Genomic DNA, 16,585 nt, shown 5'->3' with positions numbered 1-16,585 from the left:
ATGACTAGTAAGTACCAAGACCTTGCAGCTGCTGGAGGGAAAGTAGAATATGGGCCCACCGGCTGTAATTTCTGAATCAAGGTCAAGGATAGTCCCACAGTAATTTATCATATTCCAGAAGATAATATATTAATGTGAAAAGAGGGAAGACCTAAGCCTGTCTTTGAAAGAGTCAGGTTCCATATACTACATTGTACACCTATTTGTAAAATACGCTACATTCCCAGCAACATATTGCATTGACCTCATTATTCTCAAAGAGATAGATTTCATTCCCAGTGCTCCTGATTACCTTGAAAGCAATGTAATTGCGGTGAGAAGAATGCACTGATATGTTTGATCTATGACCTTTTAATTCCTTTAAGGCATCCACTTCCATAAACTGTGGGACACAGTGGACTTAGATACACATTATAGCCTTTGTTGTCTAAATCTCAGTTCACTGACTGACATGAGTTCCCTGAATATAAATTACCACAGTCTTTACTCTGAGATTAAATGACTGCTCCATCAATTGTGCTTCCTTGTATGTCATTGTAAAAAATTGATTTAAGTAAACTTTTACAGAAAGCACAATATTCAGACCTAAAATACTTTAATCCTAAATCAGAAGTAAATACTTAACAAGTTAATTACTTCAGCTACGGAACTAGTTGGAGGAATGTAATATATAATGCATATTTTTAATGTGCTTTTAATATTTACATTTTATATTCTAAACTAGTCAATTTTATGTCTACTCTTTCCTCAGGTTATCTTCAGAAAGAATACCAGCTTTATAGTTACTAAATTATTCTGTATCTGTTTCACAGTTGTATAAAAACAAGCATGTGAGCAAAATAATGAGCACAATCCAGTCAAGTTTGGATGCTTTCAGCTATTAATGAGAGCATGGTGGGAAATCTGAAAATCATGGGCAGACAGCTTCAGATAGCATTTCTGCTGCCTTACCACCCTGCGCCACAAGAGGCTCTTAAAAACAGACTAAAGGAAGACCAAAAAGAGAACTTTTAAGCTGTCTTGGCCTTATTCAGTATCCATAGTTTATTCCCAAAGAATTAAAAAAGCTAAGTTTTTTAACTGTAACATGTAAAGAAAAACAAATAAATACATTATGGTGAAAGTAAAATGAATGGAGGACAAACCTTAGAAATATAAATTAATGTTGCTTAAAGTAGAAAATTGACTGAAGTGGCTCAAAGTGTCCTGACCTAAGGGAATAAATGAATTTGTATCTTTGCAGTTCTTTTAGGATGTGTCTGTATTCAAGAAGACCAATGTTGTTAAATAAATCCCATCTGTTTACACCAGTTTATACCTACTTTTTAAGTCCTCTTTACAACCATTAAAGGTAATACAACAAAAGAATGATCAACAGAACTTTTTTAGGGTGAAAAGCTCCTTTTTTAATCGACATCCTTCCTGACCATTCCAAAACTAAAAATCATTTCATAAAATTTACACAATTTGATAGGAATGGGTGAAACAGCAAACTTTTTAGGTCAGGGGAGTAGAGAAAGTAAGAGAGAGACAGAAAAGTTTGCAATGACAGCAAATTATTTAGAAGGAACAAAAATCCAAACTGACTGTAATTTTAATTCCTCCCCCAAAGTGTTGTATCCTTTTCTTCTTTGCTTGAATCATCCACCAATTCCTTTGAAACCTTAATCTCTCTCATAGGGGTTTAATACCCTATGAGAAACATAAACAGGCCACTCTGAATCATCAGCACTGTAAAAGCACAATCTACCAGTAACTTAATCTCATAATCCTGAACTACAGGCATCAAGACTATTTTTCTTTTGAAATCAGCCTGTAACCTGAATATGTCTGGCAGCTATAATTTTGTCCCTCACCTTAAACAGAGGTTATGATTTTTGCCTATTCTGCATGCACAGATTATTGCAGAGATTCTGAGTAGTCAAGCCTTTAAACTTGATTTCAGATTTCTGTGCCTGACTTTGACCCATTATGCACGGGGGTTTTAGCGCACATTCGGGGTGGAATGGCGGCGACTAAAATCACCGATAACGCACGGAGCCGGCTGCAACCGGCCGCAGCTTCGGTGCATGCCGCCGAAAAAGCCGCGTCAGTGAAACGCGGAAGAAAGCGCTGCTTCCGGGTGACCGGGGCGCAACCAGAAGCGGCGCCCGGATCGGCGCGTGCATAATCGGTTACTCTGGGTTTTGCCGCCGTTGCGCCCCGCCTCGTGTATAACCGGTATGCGTCGCGTCTTCCCCCTCCGCGTTTTCCATGTGACCCGAAATCGCCGTTTCGGCGGCCGTGCATAATGGGCCATATACAACACTCTCACCCTCCCCGGTGTATTTATTTAACAGCTACGAAAAAAGCTCAGTTTTTCTTAATTAGGATGGGAATGTAATTTGTGGGGTACGGATAGGTTTTATTTTTAAGTTATACAATTGCTCCATTCCCACAATTGCCGTACCATCAAATAAGTGCCTTGTATCTGAATTGTCCTGGCTAAGTGCCCTTTCTTGCATGCCCAGGGAAATGCTGATCACCACTTTGGAGTCAGGAGGTGAAGTTTCTCCATGCCATAATGGCCAATGATTCTGGTTTTGGGGGTGAGAATGAACTGGGCATGGAATTAGGGTCAGTGTGGTGGGCAGGTAGTTATGAATTTCCTGAACTCTGTGCAGGGGGCTGACTAGATAACCCTGGAGGTACCATCTATGATTCTGTGATCCAGAGGAACACATAGGAATGCAGGCAAAGCTACAAAAGCCATATCCTAAAATTGACCAAGCTATTTACAGAGAGAGTGAAAGCCCCAGCAGAGCCTGTAGGAAGAAGTATCCCCACAGGATTGGATGGCTCTGTTGGGCAATCCAGTCTAAACCAGATGATAAACTAATATCTCTAATCCTATCCCACTTATAAAAACTCCAAACTTAATATGATAGAAAAGTAAGCACCAATGAAAAGGGAAGGGTAGCAGAAGGTGCAGGGTGGGAGTAACAACCTCAATGTGTGTGTTGGAGTGGTCTCCAAGGTAGAAAAAAAGGATTGTGTAAAATCCAAGGGAATCTGTATGCTTTAGAACAGGGATAGTCAAACTGCGGCCCTCCAGATGTCCATGGACTACAATTTCCATGAGCCCCCTGCCAGCGAATGCCACAGTTTGACTACCCCTGCTTTAGAATTACCCTCACCATAAGAGTGAACCAATGCGGTATCTGCCACAAAACCACTCTCAGAAAATAGCGGGGAAAGCAACCAGAAAATGAAATGAGCACTGAAGGGAGGAAAATTAAGGCAGAACAAAAATAAAAAAAAACTGAGTGATGTGCATAGTGAAAGTGTAACAGAATACCATTGCATAAAACAGTGGTCCCCAACCTTTTTATCACCAGGGACTGGTCAACCCTTGACAATTTTACTGAGGCCCGGGGGGGAGGTAGTCTTTTGCCGAGGACACTGCCGCCTGAGCCTCTGCTCCACATGCTTTCCTGCCGGCACCCCTGATGTCCCACCGCCCACTAGGGGGCACTGCCAGCAGCAGCTGCGCAGTGCCAGGCTGCAGGGGAGCCCCAGCCATGGTGGCCACCATAGAGCACCAAAGGTGAGCTGGTGGCAGAGTGGCAGGGCAGCCCCTGAGGCAACAGCCGGGAAGGAGGAGCCGCGGCCCGGTACCAACTGATCCATAGACTGGGACTGGTCCCTGGACCAGGGGTTGGGGACCACTGGCATAAAAGGCTTCTGCCAAAGTGTAAAACAGCTTACTTGAACAACTAAAATTTGAGTCAAGCTAGTAGTCATGATTTTCCCCAGTTCCCCTAGTACAGATTCTCCAGTTGATTCCTTGTCCCTCTCAGAGCCTGAAATCTATGAGATGCAGGCCCCTCTGAGTGCTCCATGGCAGGCCCCATAATCCTGCAGCAGCAACCAGTTGTGGATCTCTTCCAGTCAGCTAACACTCCAGTTACCAATCCAAAAGCCATGCTCCCCATCAACTGTTCATGATTACCTGGAGCTACCTGCCAAGGTCTCACATCCAAAAGCACCTCCCCACCCTGAATCTTAGAATAAAAGATGAAGGAAGATCAGGGCAGAGACAGACACCCAGTGAAGAAGCATATTACAAGTGGCTCAGAGTTTTCCTCTCTCCAGTCTGTCCCAAGAGAGAAATAAAGAGCAGCAGGTCTTGACAGGAGCCAGGACTTTAATTAGGTCATTGGAAAGGAAAAATATCCCAGGTTCTTACAGAAGGGTGCAGAAGCCTGTGAGTGTGAGTGACTCAACTGTTCCCATAAGGCTTGCAATCATTGCCGGGATTTCTCCCTGCTTGCCTCAATACCCTGCCTCATGACTATTATGGTATACTACTGCCTGCCTTGTACCTGCCTGCCTTTGGCCAGTATGCTTACCTTGATTCCTGCCACCTATCTGCCTGAAGATTTTGGCAAGATAGATTTTAAAATATAATAGTGCAACTCTACTACTTAAATTTGTATGATTTAATTTGATTAGGTTTTAGCAATGTACAAATACAATATGATCTCATACTGAAAACAAGACACCCAACATACCCAAATGTTTTCTTCTTGACAATACTGCTTCCAGTTCCTTCCACTGTCACTGAACATCAGGAGGTAGCTTGTTACCCAGTCAGAACTCCCATATCCACCCTGAGTAGCAACTGCAGTGATTTCAGTTCTTTCACCAAGATCAATCTGAAGCCATTGATATTTATTTGATACAAATGGAGTCCAGCCACCAGCACCTTTAAATGGTGAAGATAAAAAAGGAGGAAAGGAAGAAATTAATTCAGAGTGGAAACATAGTAAAACAGGAATGCAGAAACATCCTACAGAGCTACAAATGTATTCCAGCATAAGTATTTGTGAATAAGTGCTAATTTTCGGAGATGCATGAAGTATTATCCATGAGCCAGAAGTATTTATAGTCAAAACTGCAAACGCCAAAAAAGTGGGAGGGGAAGGAGAGACCAATTGAAAACAATATTAAGTCAACAGTGTAATAACTATGAACAGGAAAGGCTGGGCCAGTGATTACCAGAGATCCCACAGGTCAAAGGAGTGCTACTTTGTCCTTTGAACTCACATAAGTGATTGGGTTCCTGACAGGAGGTTCATTTGAGTCAAAGCTGTCTCCTGGTTTCTATTTTGCCCTAATAGATTCATGTATACTAAAGACATCTTATCCTGATTGCTTATGCTCAGAGTGACAACTATTGCGATCTTGATTTTGCAAATTAACAGTGCAGCCAGGAATTTTCATAATTGGAATAATGTCTGCTTCTAAATCTAAATAAAAAATTCCCAACATACAGAAGTACATACATATGCATAAACCTGCAAAAACAATTTTGTTTAAATACAGTTGACAGAAGGTTTTTAAAAATTATATATATATGTCTGTTAATACACATTATGTCAGATACAGATAACAGATTTGTTAATAACTGTTCCTTCTAATAATAACTCTATGGTTCTAGGCTTATCTGTAGGGCAGCATAATGGAGCCACTCACAGGCAAGGCAGGGGACTCTCAAATTATAAAGTACCCTCACAATATCCCAGTAACGACTGTATTGCCTTCAAAATCATGGAATGAAGAAGGAAGCTGAGAATCAGTTAAGGGCAAAAACTCAACATTGGAAAGAAAGCAGAATTAGCAGATTAGAGACCCTGCCATTTTTACCTGCAAATGGGGATTAGAATCAGGAATGCACAGCAAGAGCCACACATTCCCTCATCTCCAAGCGAGTCCAGGATTCCACTTGAAGATGGAAACCTCCTGGCTTGGATGAAGACATCTCACATTGAGGTCAACCTCAAAAGTGTCCTGAACCATCCCTTACATTGTTATCACTTGGGATTTGGGGCACAGTAGCAGTTTCTTGCCCCTCTGCCACCAAGGCTATATTCCCCATCTTTAGTGTCATTAACATATGGTGTTTTAAAAGCATCAATCAGAGAAAGTAAAGATGCTGATATGTAGATACACTTTGACACAGAGAGTGTTTGAGGTCTGCTTCCACACAAATGCCCAATGATGCTTTTAAGATTTGTTCCTTTTTTTTAAAGATAAGGAGACAGTAATAGAATAAAAGTTATAGACACTTTCCAGAAGTGTGCTGCCTGTTGTAGTCCATATAGAACCCTGGAAGAAAGCAAGGTGAGGGCTAGGGATTCCAATGAAGGTTTGGTACCCAAAATCTTACAAAACAGATTAATTAATCTCACACCTATGGAATAAGAAATTCAAAGAACATTTTCTTCGGAGTGAGCCCCACTGAACAGACTTGAAAATGGTTGCCAGCCTCCAGGTTGCGGCTGGAGTTCTCTCAGCATTACAACTGATATCCGAATGACAGAGCTCAATTCCCCTGAAGAAAACTGCAGCTCCAGAGGATGGCTTCATTGACATCATATCCTTGCTGAGCTTCCCTGTGATGGGCTGTCAAGAGTTAGTGCCTAACAGAGTCTGACAACCTTTGAGTGACAGGCTGTTCAGATGAAATGCTGTGAAGTCTTTTTACATTTTATTTTTCTTTCTCAAAAATGATCGTCTGTTCTAATTTTCACTTTGTAATCCATAGCCAACTTTAGCTATCTCTATTTATTATTGTATTTATATTTGAATTTATTAACTGCCCCTCCCAGCAAAGCCGGCTTGAGGCAGTTTACAAGAAAACCCATCAAAGCAAAATAAAACTTACACTAATAGCAGCATAATCCCATTAATTCCCTCCCATGCCACCACTCTAAACCCAGTTCCCCTGCCACCCACCAGAAGAAAAAGAAGAGTTGGTTCTTATATGCCATTTTTCTCTACCTGAAGGAGTCACAAAGTGGCTTACAGTCACCTTCCCTTTCCTCTCCCCACAACAGACACTCTGTGAGGTAGGTGAGGCTGAGAGAACCTTTTTATTACTGCTCAGTCAGAACAGCTTACATAATAAGTGCTGTGCTGAGCCCAGGGTCACCCAGCTGGCAGTAGGTGGGGGAGCATGGAATCAAGCATGGTTAGCCAGATTAGAAGTCTGCACTCCTAACTACTACACCAAGATGGCTCTCAGGAGAGGCTGTCTGCCTAGATGGAAGTATAGATTTTAGATTTAATTATGTATAGATTATACACACAGAGACACATATGGTATGATTGTGATGGCCCATGGCTAATGCAATAAAACTTTTACTATACAGTGAAAATAATCAGTTAATAAATTATAGTTGGGAACTGACAATTGAAGAAGAGACAGTTAAGCACTAACTGTGTACTGGGAAAGAGGCAAAAGGAGTATCAGAGAGGATCACTATTTAAGCCAAAAAGGGAAATTGTTTCTGGTTACAAGAAGCAATCCTTACCTAGTGAAAGGGAGGTAGCTTTTAAAAGAGGAGTTATCACTGCTCTGAGTATATAGAACTTGGTTGTATGTTATTGCCCTCTAGACTTTAAATCAGTAAACTCAGAAACCAATGCTTAAATGTTTAAGCAGAAACTGAAAAGAAAACCTCTTAGCAAAAACACCTACTTGTTGGCAAAATATAATCTGGAGTTAGTGTGGTTACATAGTTTTCTTCAGTTTATTTTTGGTTCACCTCATACACCCTACCCCTGATTCCACCTGACCTTTTCTCCTCTAAGTTAAATAGAACATTTTGTTTATTGCACTTTCAAAAGCCTCTTGTGTGCCATTTCAGTAAATGACTATAAGAACTTGATTTTGTCTCTTCCCTCAGTTCCTTAGGCTGGGCTAGCATCAAAATGTACACATTAATAAGACTGGGTGGGGTAGCCATAGACCAAAAGAAGAAGAAGAAGAAGGGAAAATCCTACAAGTGAAGGAGGGGATAGGGCAAGATCATCCCCTCATCTTCCTAGGCTTTGCACCAAAATATCCAGGAAATTGCCACCTCAGATTTGATAATCCTAGAGTCAATCAGAATTCATCATTGACCTGTTCATGAATTCCTTCAAAATATTTTAAGTACGCTGTATGGTTGTTACATTAACTATGTAGTTCATATAAAGGATTCTTTACAAAAAAATGCAGCTATAGAAGATATTTCATCTCCAAAATGTGACACAAGGCTTTCTTTTACAGAAGTAATTACATTGCTACTTAGTTTGTCATGTTCCCCTTGAGTATGCTCTGCTCATTTACATCAAAGTGTCATAATAATTCGGAGAGAATATGAGTCAGCAAGTAAAGGAAGAAACATTTACATATCATGCATTCAAATCAAAAATGCTGTAATTCAAAGTGCAGATTGATTGTACTGCCATTGTTTTGAAGATAATTATATATATATTTAACGATCACTTGGGATTCATCAGAAATGTAGTATTTCTACTACACAGAATGACGTAAAATTTTAGATTTCTTATTAGCTTTATCATTGCACCCCAGTTATTTATATTTAATCCCCAACTCCTCACTGAGCAGTTTAAATGTGGCCAAGACTCATATTTGATGGAGCTTCCCGTAACACAAATTTTGATCACAAGTGGGATTCATGTTATATTTATAGGTGTTCATCTGAAGACCCACAAACTAAACTGCCACCGATGACAGACAGAGCTGCATGAACATGTAACCTTCATTCCCCTTCCCTAATTATTATGTGAAGTACTTCTTTCAGCATTCAGATAACATTACCTAGATCAGGGTGGTTGAGTTTTAGTGAAATTAATAAAACAGCAGTAGAGGCTTAAATAATTGCTTAATCAATGAACACAGTCCAAACAATGAACAGCTCCCATATAACCATAAATAACATCTCCCAACTTGATGCTTATTAGTGACATCACTGAATGTAATTTCATTCCTGCTTTTGATTTATGTGTCTGGGTTAGGGCTAGAGGCACCATTACTTGCCTATTTCTGGCAGTTGGAGATATGGTGTTAGAGAATAGCCAGGGAAGGGTATCAGAAATATGATGCCTATTTCCTTGTTTTGATCTCCGACGCTCTCATCCAGCAATATTGTCTTTTCAGCAAAGTGTTGGATCTGAAAGTGCTGTTGCTGAATGGCAAGGAGTCCACAATAATTTATTCTTTTGCCACCATAAACAAAACAAAACAAAACTTGACATATATGACCAAGACCTGGCACTATCAGCAAAAATAAACAGGTTTCTTGATGCAGGATCACCCACAGATTGACAGTTATAGAAAGGTAGTCTCAATGGTATTTCACAGTATCTTTGGCCACTTCAGCTTCTTTTTTATGCTTTATGTTCAGTTTTGAAAATATCTGATGTTGGATATGTAGGACAGATTGAGGATTCTGTAGTGTCCAAGATCCTGCCTTTGGAATAGAGGTGTACATTCAGCTAATCCAAGCTGGAAAAATATGTGCAGAATTTGTATTTTTCAGATATTAATTCAGCCATATATGTTTTCTTTTCTTTTTTTTTTTTGCTATTCTTCAGCTACCAGAAATGACCAATACAAAAATATACAAGATTTTTCAGGACTACTGTAAAAAGGTAAAGGTATCCCCTGTGCAAGCACTGAGTCATGTCTGACCCTTGGGGTGACGCCCTCTAGCGTTTTCATGGCAGACTCAATACGGGGTGGTTTGCCAGTGCCTTCCCCAGTCATTACCGTTTACCCCCCAGCAAGCTGGGTACTCATTTTACCGACCTCGGAAGGATGGAAGGCTGAGTCAACCTTGAGCCGGCTGCTGGGATTGAACTCCCAGCCTCATGGGCAAAGCTGTCAGACGGCTACCTTACCACTCTGCGCCACAAGAGGCTCTTTGGACTACTGTAGCCATAGTTAAACTGCAATTAAAGGACTCTTAGTCCCTTTAAATGCCTTTGGAGTGAACTCTAAGCTTAGAGAAGGCATTTAAAGGGATTGTGAGACCTTTAAATATTCTAAGAGTTCACTCAAACTATCATTGCTGCTTGCAAAAGGCATTTAAATTTTAAAGGGACTGTGTTCCCTTTAAATTTAAATGCCCCCTCCCCTTGCCATTGGAATCTAAGGAATATGGGAACACCTTCTTTGACAGCTGATAAAATTAAACCCCCTATTCAATCTTGGTTTTATTTTTAAAGAGGCAGTAGGACCTATACTTTAAATTTTGATGCCTCTCCCTAGAACCCCTCCTCCCGAGCCACAGATACTCCCAGATTGATTTTCTATGGGGACCTATGGAGACATTTTTTAAAAAATATTCCCAAATATTTACTGAATCTGAATATCATAAAAGTAGTAGAATTTGGGAATATTGGGAAATACCAATATTTTTCAGGTTGACTATATCCGAACCCCAAAAAATACTATTTTGGAAGTGGTCACAGATTAGTGTTGAGAAATGTGAACTTTTAACCCTTGGGAATGGTTTCTATATTAAGACCTCCTTAATTCAGCTGTTCAGGACAAGTGTAGAGGATATCCCAATGCATCTTACTCTCCAAGTATGTGGCTAGTCATGCACTAAATTTGGCCTACAGTGACAATATATGAAAACATGAAAAAATGATAAGGGGCATATTCCTACATCTGAATTATGAGTGGACTTTTATATTATCAACAGGCAAGAGTTGGTGGATGAGGTGAAGGAGGTGGGGACCCTAGGGGGAAGTGACCATGTCCTCATAGAATTCCTTTTGAGATGGGGAGCCAAGGAAGCTTGTAGCTAGACGCGGATGTTGGATTTTCATAGGGCAAACTTTAATAAACTCAGAGACATGATGAGTGTCATACCATGGACAAGAATGCTGGAAGGGAAGGGAGCATGTGAAGGGTGGGCGCTACTCAAACAAGAGCTATTGCATGCTCAATCAATGACTATTCCAGAAATACGAAAACACTGCAGGAGGTCTAAGAAGCCTATTTGGATGAACAGAGAACTTCAAGAGGAACTAACCAAGAAAAGGAAAATGTTCAGGAAATGGAGGGAAGGACAGAGCTCTAAAGAAGAGTACCTACAGGTTACTAGGCACTGTAGATCAATCATCAGAAAGGCCAAAGCTGAGAGTGAGCTAAATTGGCCAGGGAAGCCCATTGTAACAAGAAAAGATTCTTCAGTTATGTGAGGAGCAAACGTAAAGTAAAGGAGGCAATAGGCCCACTGTTGGGTGCGGATGGACAAACTCTAATGGAGGATGCAGAGAAAGCAGAAAGGCTTAGTACCTATTTTACATCTGTTTTTTCTCACAGGTCAAAGTGTTTAGGCACATCTAGAGATGACCGTAGCCAAAGGATAGTGTCTGGGTGGCAGGTTAACATGGATAGAGAGGTTGTCGAGAGGCATTTAGCTGCACTGGATGAGTTCAAATCCCCTGGTCCGGATGAAATGCACCCGAGAGTGCTCAAAGAACTTTCCAGAGAACTTGCACAGCCCTTGTCCATCATCTTCGGAACCTCTTTAAGGACTGGAGATGTCCCGGAGGACTGGAAGAGAGCAAACGTTATTCCGATCTTCAAAAAAGGGAGGAAGGATGACGCAGGAAACTACAGACCAGTGAGTCTGACCTCTGTTGTGGGGGAAATAATGGAGCAGATATTAAAGGGAGCGATCTGCAAACATCTGGAGGACAATTTGGTGATCCAAGGAAGTCAGCATGGATTTGTCTCCAACAGGTCCTGCCAGACCAACCTGGTTTCCTTTTTTGACCAAGTAACAGGTTTGCTGGATCAGGGAAATTTGGTTGATGTCGTTTACTTGGATTTTAGTAAAGCTTTTGACAAGGTTCCCCATGATGTTCTGATGGATAAGTTGAAGGACTGCAATCTGGATTTTCAGATAGTTAAGTGGATAGAGAATTGGTTAGAGAACCGCATGCAAAGAGTTGTTGTCAATGGTGTTTCATCAGACTGGAGGGAGGTGAGTAGCGGGGTACCTCAGGGCTTGGTGCTCGGCCCGGTACTTTTTAACATATTTATTAATGATCTAGATAAGGGGGTGGAAGGACTACTCATCAAGTTTGCAGATGACACCAAATTGGGAGGACTGGCAAATACTCCGGAAGATAGAGACAGAGTTCAACGAGATCTGAACACAATGGAAAAATGGGCAAATGAGAACAAGATGCAATTTAATAAAGATAAGTGTAAAGTTCTGCATCTGGGTCAGAAAAATGAAAAGCATGCCTACTGGATGGGGGATACGCTTCTAGGTAACACTGTGTGTGAACGAGACCTTGGGGTACTTGTGTATTGTAAACTAAACATGAGCAGGCAGTGTGATGCAGCGGTAAAAAAGGCAAATGCCATTTTGGGCTGTATCAACAGGGGCATCACATCAAAATCACAAGATGTCATAGTCCCATGGTATATGGCAGTGGTCCCCAACCTTTTTATCACCGGGGGCCACTCAACACCGGGGACCACTCAACGCCTTTTACTGAGGCCCGGTGGGGGGGGTAGTTTACTCCTCTAGTCTCAACCACTGCCCTAACACTCTCTGATAGCTATGGTAATGTTTAAACATCCCTTCAAAATAAGATACAGACACGCCACACCAATGAAGTGTGTTGTAAAGGGCTGGGGGGGATTTAGTAAAGGGCCGGGGGGGGGGAGAAGGCGTCCTTCGGGGCCCACCTCCAATTAGTCGAAGAACCACATGTGGTCCGCAGCCCACAGGTTGGGGATCGCTAGTATACGGCACTGGTCAGACCACACCTGGAGTACTGTGTGCAGTTCTGGAGGCCTCACTTCAAGAAGGACGTAGCTAAAATTGAAAGGGTACAGAGGAGAGTGACGAAGATTATCTGGGGCCAAGGGACCAAGCCCTATAATGATAGGTTGAGGGACTTGGGAATGTTCAGCCTGGAGATAAGGAGGTTGAGAGGGGACATGATAGCCCTCTTTAAGTATTTGAAAGGTTGTCACTTGGAGGAGGGCAGGATGCTGTTTCTGTTGGCTGCAGAGGAGAGGACACACAGTAATGGGTTTAAACATCAAGTACAACGATATAGGCTAAATATCAGGACAAAAATTTTCACAGACAGAGTAGTTCAGCAGTGGAATAGACTGCCTAAGGAGATGGTGAGCTCCCCCTCACTGGCAGTCTTCAAGCAAAGGTTGGATACACACTTTTCTTGGATGCTTTAGGATGCTTAGGGCTGATCCTGCGTTGAGGAGGGGGTTGGACTAGATGGCCTGTGTGGCCCCTTCCAACTCTATGATTCTATGATTCTATGATCATACCTCTGATGATGGTGGCTCAAGAATATGAAAGCTTTAAGGGTAGGTCCTGACCCAGTAAGTGGGTTATCCAGTGTTTTGAATGGAGTTTCATTCCCTGAAGCAGAAGTCCTCCTGTTGAATAAATGGAACATAGTGGCAGCCAAGTATACCCTTGGCTAGTGAGTCAGCTGCAGCCCTTTCTACAGAATACTGTGGTTAGAGTGTTGACTGGAAATCGTCATAGGGACTATAGCAGTTCTGTCTTGTTCCATCTAGACTAGCTTCAAATTTGTTTCTGGCCTCAATCCAAGTTGCTGATATTGACCTGTATGGTCTGGGGCTAATATACTCTAAGGACTACGTCCTCACATATGAACTTACCCAGGGTGGTATAGTGATGAAGAGTTACAGTCTCTAAACTGGAGAACCTGGTTTGATTCCCTGCTCATCCACATGTAGCCAGCTGGGTGCAGCTGGGTGACCTTGGGCTAGTCACAGTCCTGATTTTTTCACAAAGCAGTTCTATCAGAACTCTCTCAGCCCACATACCTCACAGTGTGTCCTTTGTGGTGAGAGAAAGGGAGGGTGTTTGTAAAACACTTGGAGATTCCTTCAGGTAGTGAAAAGTGGGGTATAAAAATCAACTCTTCTTCTTCATACACATCAGACATATTTGGAGGTCTTGCTTTAGTTGCTGTTGCCACCTAAAGCTAGATGGGTGGTAACTTAAGTCTGTTTCAGACCAAAAAGTCTGAAAACCTATCCCCAGAGAGATTCATTTGACTATCTCTATAGGTCCTTTTGCCAGCAGATGAAGAATTTTTTATTTCACCTGGCATACCCCCATAATAGCTAATAATATGCCATCCTTCTAGTTTTGTTTATGTGTTTTTAACAGAATTACTTAAAATACAGTTAAAATTATTAATTACATGGTTTATTGGGGGAGTTTTATGTTCACAACCTTGTGGACCCTAAATGCATGGAAAGGTAGAATAAAATGTTTAAGTAAATAAATAAATAAGTCTCCATGCTTAAGAGATGGTATCAGGGAAAGGAGTTAGTTGGAGGTAGAGGAAAGATGTGGTGGGAAAATAAGGGGTTCCTTTAATATGCTGACCATCATATATTCACTTCAGAAACATTTCCAACTGCTATTATTTTGTATTAATTTGGGTGGGTTAGGGGTGTTTTGTTTTCTTCAGCTGTTGAACTGATTATACAAATATGAATATCCCTGCATGATTACACAATGGACAGTCTACATAAAGGGTTTATTTTAGGATTCATTGGAAACTAAGATCAGACACGAATTAGTGAAGGGTAAAGAAATAATGTTTTAAAGCCAAATGTTTAAATGGAGGCAGTTATAACTATTTTCAACCACTTTGCACTCCTTTGTAAGTAACACCTCTTAGTTTAATGGCAAATCACAGTAAAATCTTTCATTTCAAGATATAACAGAAGAACTACAATGAGAATGTTCCAGTTTCTTTTCACAGAAAATGTTTATTTCAACTTTGCTTCAGATTTAGATCAGATTTTCCTTAGGAAAGTTTTCATGAGCATGTTGTGGATTTCTTTGCTAATCCAATTTGCAAGGCATTCTGCAAATCAACTATACAATGTCACTTTGACCAGTGTGCTGAACATGACGGTGGCCAAAATCCACCTCCAGATAATGGAAAATCAATGTACAAGAGTCTAAATTAAAGATGTTTGACAAAGCAGAATATTTTGAGCTGTGCAGCATCAGCATCTTCTAGGTCAATCAGATGAGTATTGTACGCTTCTCAAGTCACAAAAAGAAAGGAGATTTCTCAACTCAAAAGCACCAGTAAAGCCCCTTCAGGGTCAGGAAGACATTTACAATGTAATCCTAAACAAATAATCTTAAATCCATTGACTCCAACCTTGTTAGAAGGCTCTAACTCTGTTTAGGATTGCACTGTATCTTAATTTTATTTAAAATATATAAATTTAAATGAATGATTCGAGATGAAGTTAAATTGGACCATAATATCAAGTGTCATAGCAGGGCCCTTTCTTCAAAAAAACATGATAATCCCTGTGCATTTGGGGTTACATTCCTTTTGAACAGGAGTGGCTACAATGGTGACCCTGTTGGGCTTGTCTTCTGATCACACTCAGTCCATGGGCAGCTAGAGATCAAACACTTACTTATAAAATATCTACTCTCATGAAAGGTCTGTTTCTCATGTATCTTCTTTTTGTTTTTCAGAATGCCACAGGATGGTTTGGATTGTAGGTCACAGCATCATGCACTGGGTTGAATGTTACACATCTTCTTCAATGTGGGGAGCCTCACTGGGCTTTCCATACCAGCTGTGGATTAATCACCTGACATTTCCTGGCCCCAGAAAAATTTAATTGAGCTAGATCAGGACCATCCCAGTCTGGTGGAATGAGCTCCCTGAGAACATCAGGGCCCGAACAGAATTACCACAGTTCTGTAGGGCCTGTAAGATGGATTTCCTCTGCCAGGCCTATGGTTGAGGCCAGTTCAAACAAACAAATATACCAACAAGGGCCCCCCTCAGCAACAAATCAGATAGCTTACCCCTCTGTAAAAGTTGAAATAGAATTGATATGTCATCAACTGTTTGAAGTTTTAATTAAAAAAAATATTTTAACTGTTACTATATTTATATTAGGAGCCTCTTGTGGCGCAGAGTGGTAAGGCAGCAGACATGTAATCTGAAAGCTCTGCCCATGAGGCTGGGAGTTCAATCCCAGCAGCCGGCTCAAGGTTGACTCAGCCTTCCATCCTTCCAAGGTAGGTAAAATGAGTACCCAGCTTGCTGGGGGGGTAAACTGTAATGACTGGGGAAGGCACTGGCAAACCACCCCGTATTGAGTCTGCCATGAAAACGCTAGAAGGCATCACCCCAAGGGTCAGACATGACCCAGTGTTGCACAGGGGATACCTTTACCTTAACCTTTATATTTATATTATATATTTTTTAAAATGTTGTGAACCACTCAGAGATGGCTGGGTCAATATGGGTAGGTTATAAATCTGACAAATAAATTAGTTGGGACAGATGGAAATACAGTGGAACTCCTTGCCAACTGTTCAGAAAGCTATGGCTTCCTCATACCCTCCTGAAGCCATCATGATTCAACTTATGATCTCCCTGAGTGAAAAAGAATAGATGCTGCCAACTCAGTTGCATCAGATCTACAGGATCTTCAGGCTCAGCTACCACAGACTCAGCTTTTTTAGTCTGAACTGCTTGAAAGACGGGGGTGGATTTGGGGGTTGGGGTGGAGTTTCTCTGGAAAAGTTGATGTGGCTAAAAGGAAAGTTTGCAATGTGGCAGTTCATGTTGTTGAAACAGTTGGTGGTTTGATGATTCACCATCCAAACTACTCCTTCAGGAAAGATGTCCTGCATAAGGCTGATGGCATTTGTTTATTTTT

General features: G+C 41.2%; 1 protein-coding gene across 1 annotated transcript in view; it reads right to left on the bottom strand.

Moving 5' to 3' along the window:
- The window catches only part of CNTNAP4 (contactin associated protein family member 4), a 255,571-nt gene that overhangs the window by 155,443 nt on the left and 83,543 nt on the right, over positions 1 to 16,585 (bottom strand). Inside the window, exon 3 of the mRNA XM_077344522.1 lies at positions 4,554 to 4,747. Coding sequence (XP_077200637.1) covers positions 4,554 to 4,747 — 194 coding nt within the window. The remainder of the gene's footprint in view (positions 1 to 4,553; positions 4,748 to 16,585) is intronic.

This window comes from Paroedura picta, chromosome 7 (genome assembly GCF_049243985.1).
Source record: "Paroedura picta isolate Pp20150507F chromosome 7, Ppicta_v3.0, whole genome shotgun sequence".
Taxonomy (NCBI): Eukaryota; Metazoa; Chordata; class Lepidosauria; order Squamata; family Gekkonidae; genus Paroedura; species Paroedura picta.
This window is presented reverse-complemented; position numbering and strand designations above follow the sequence as displayed.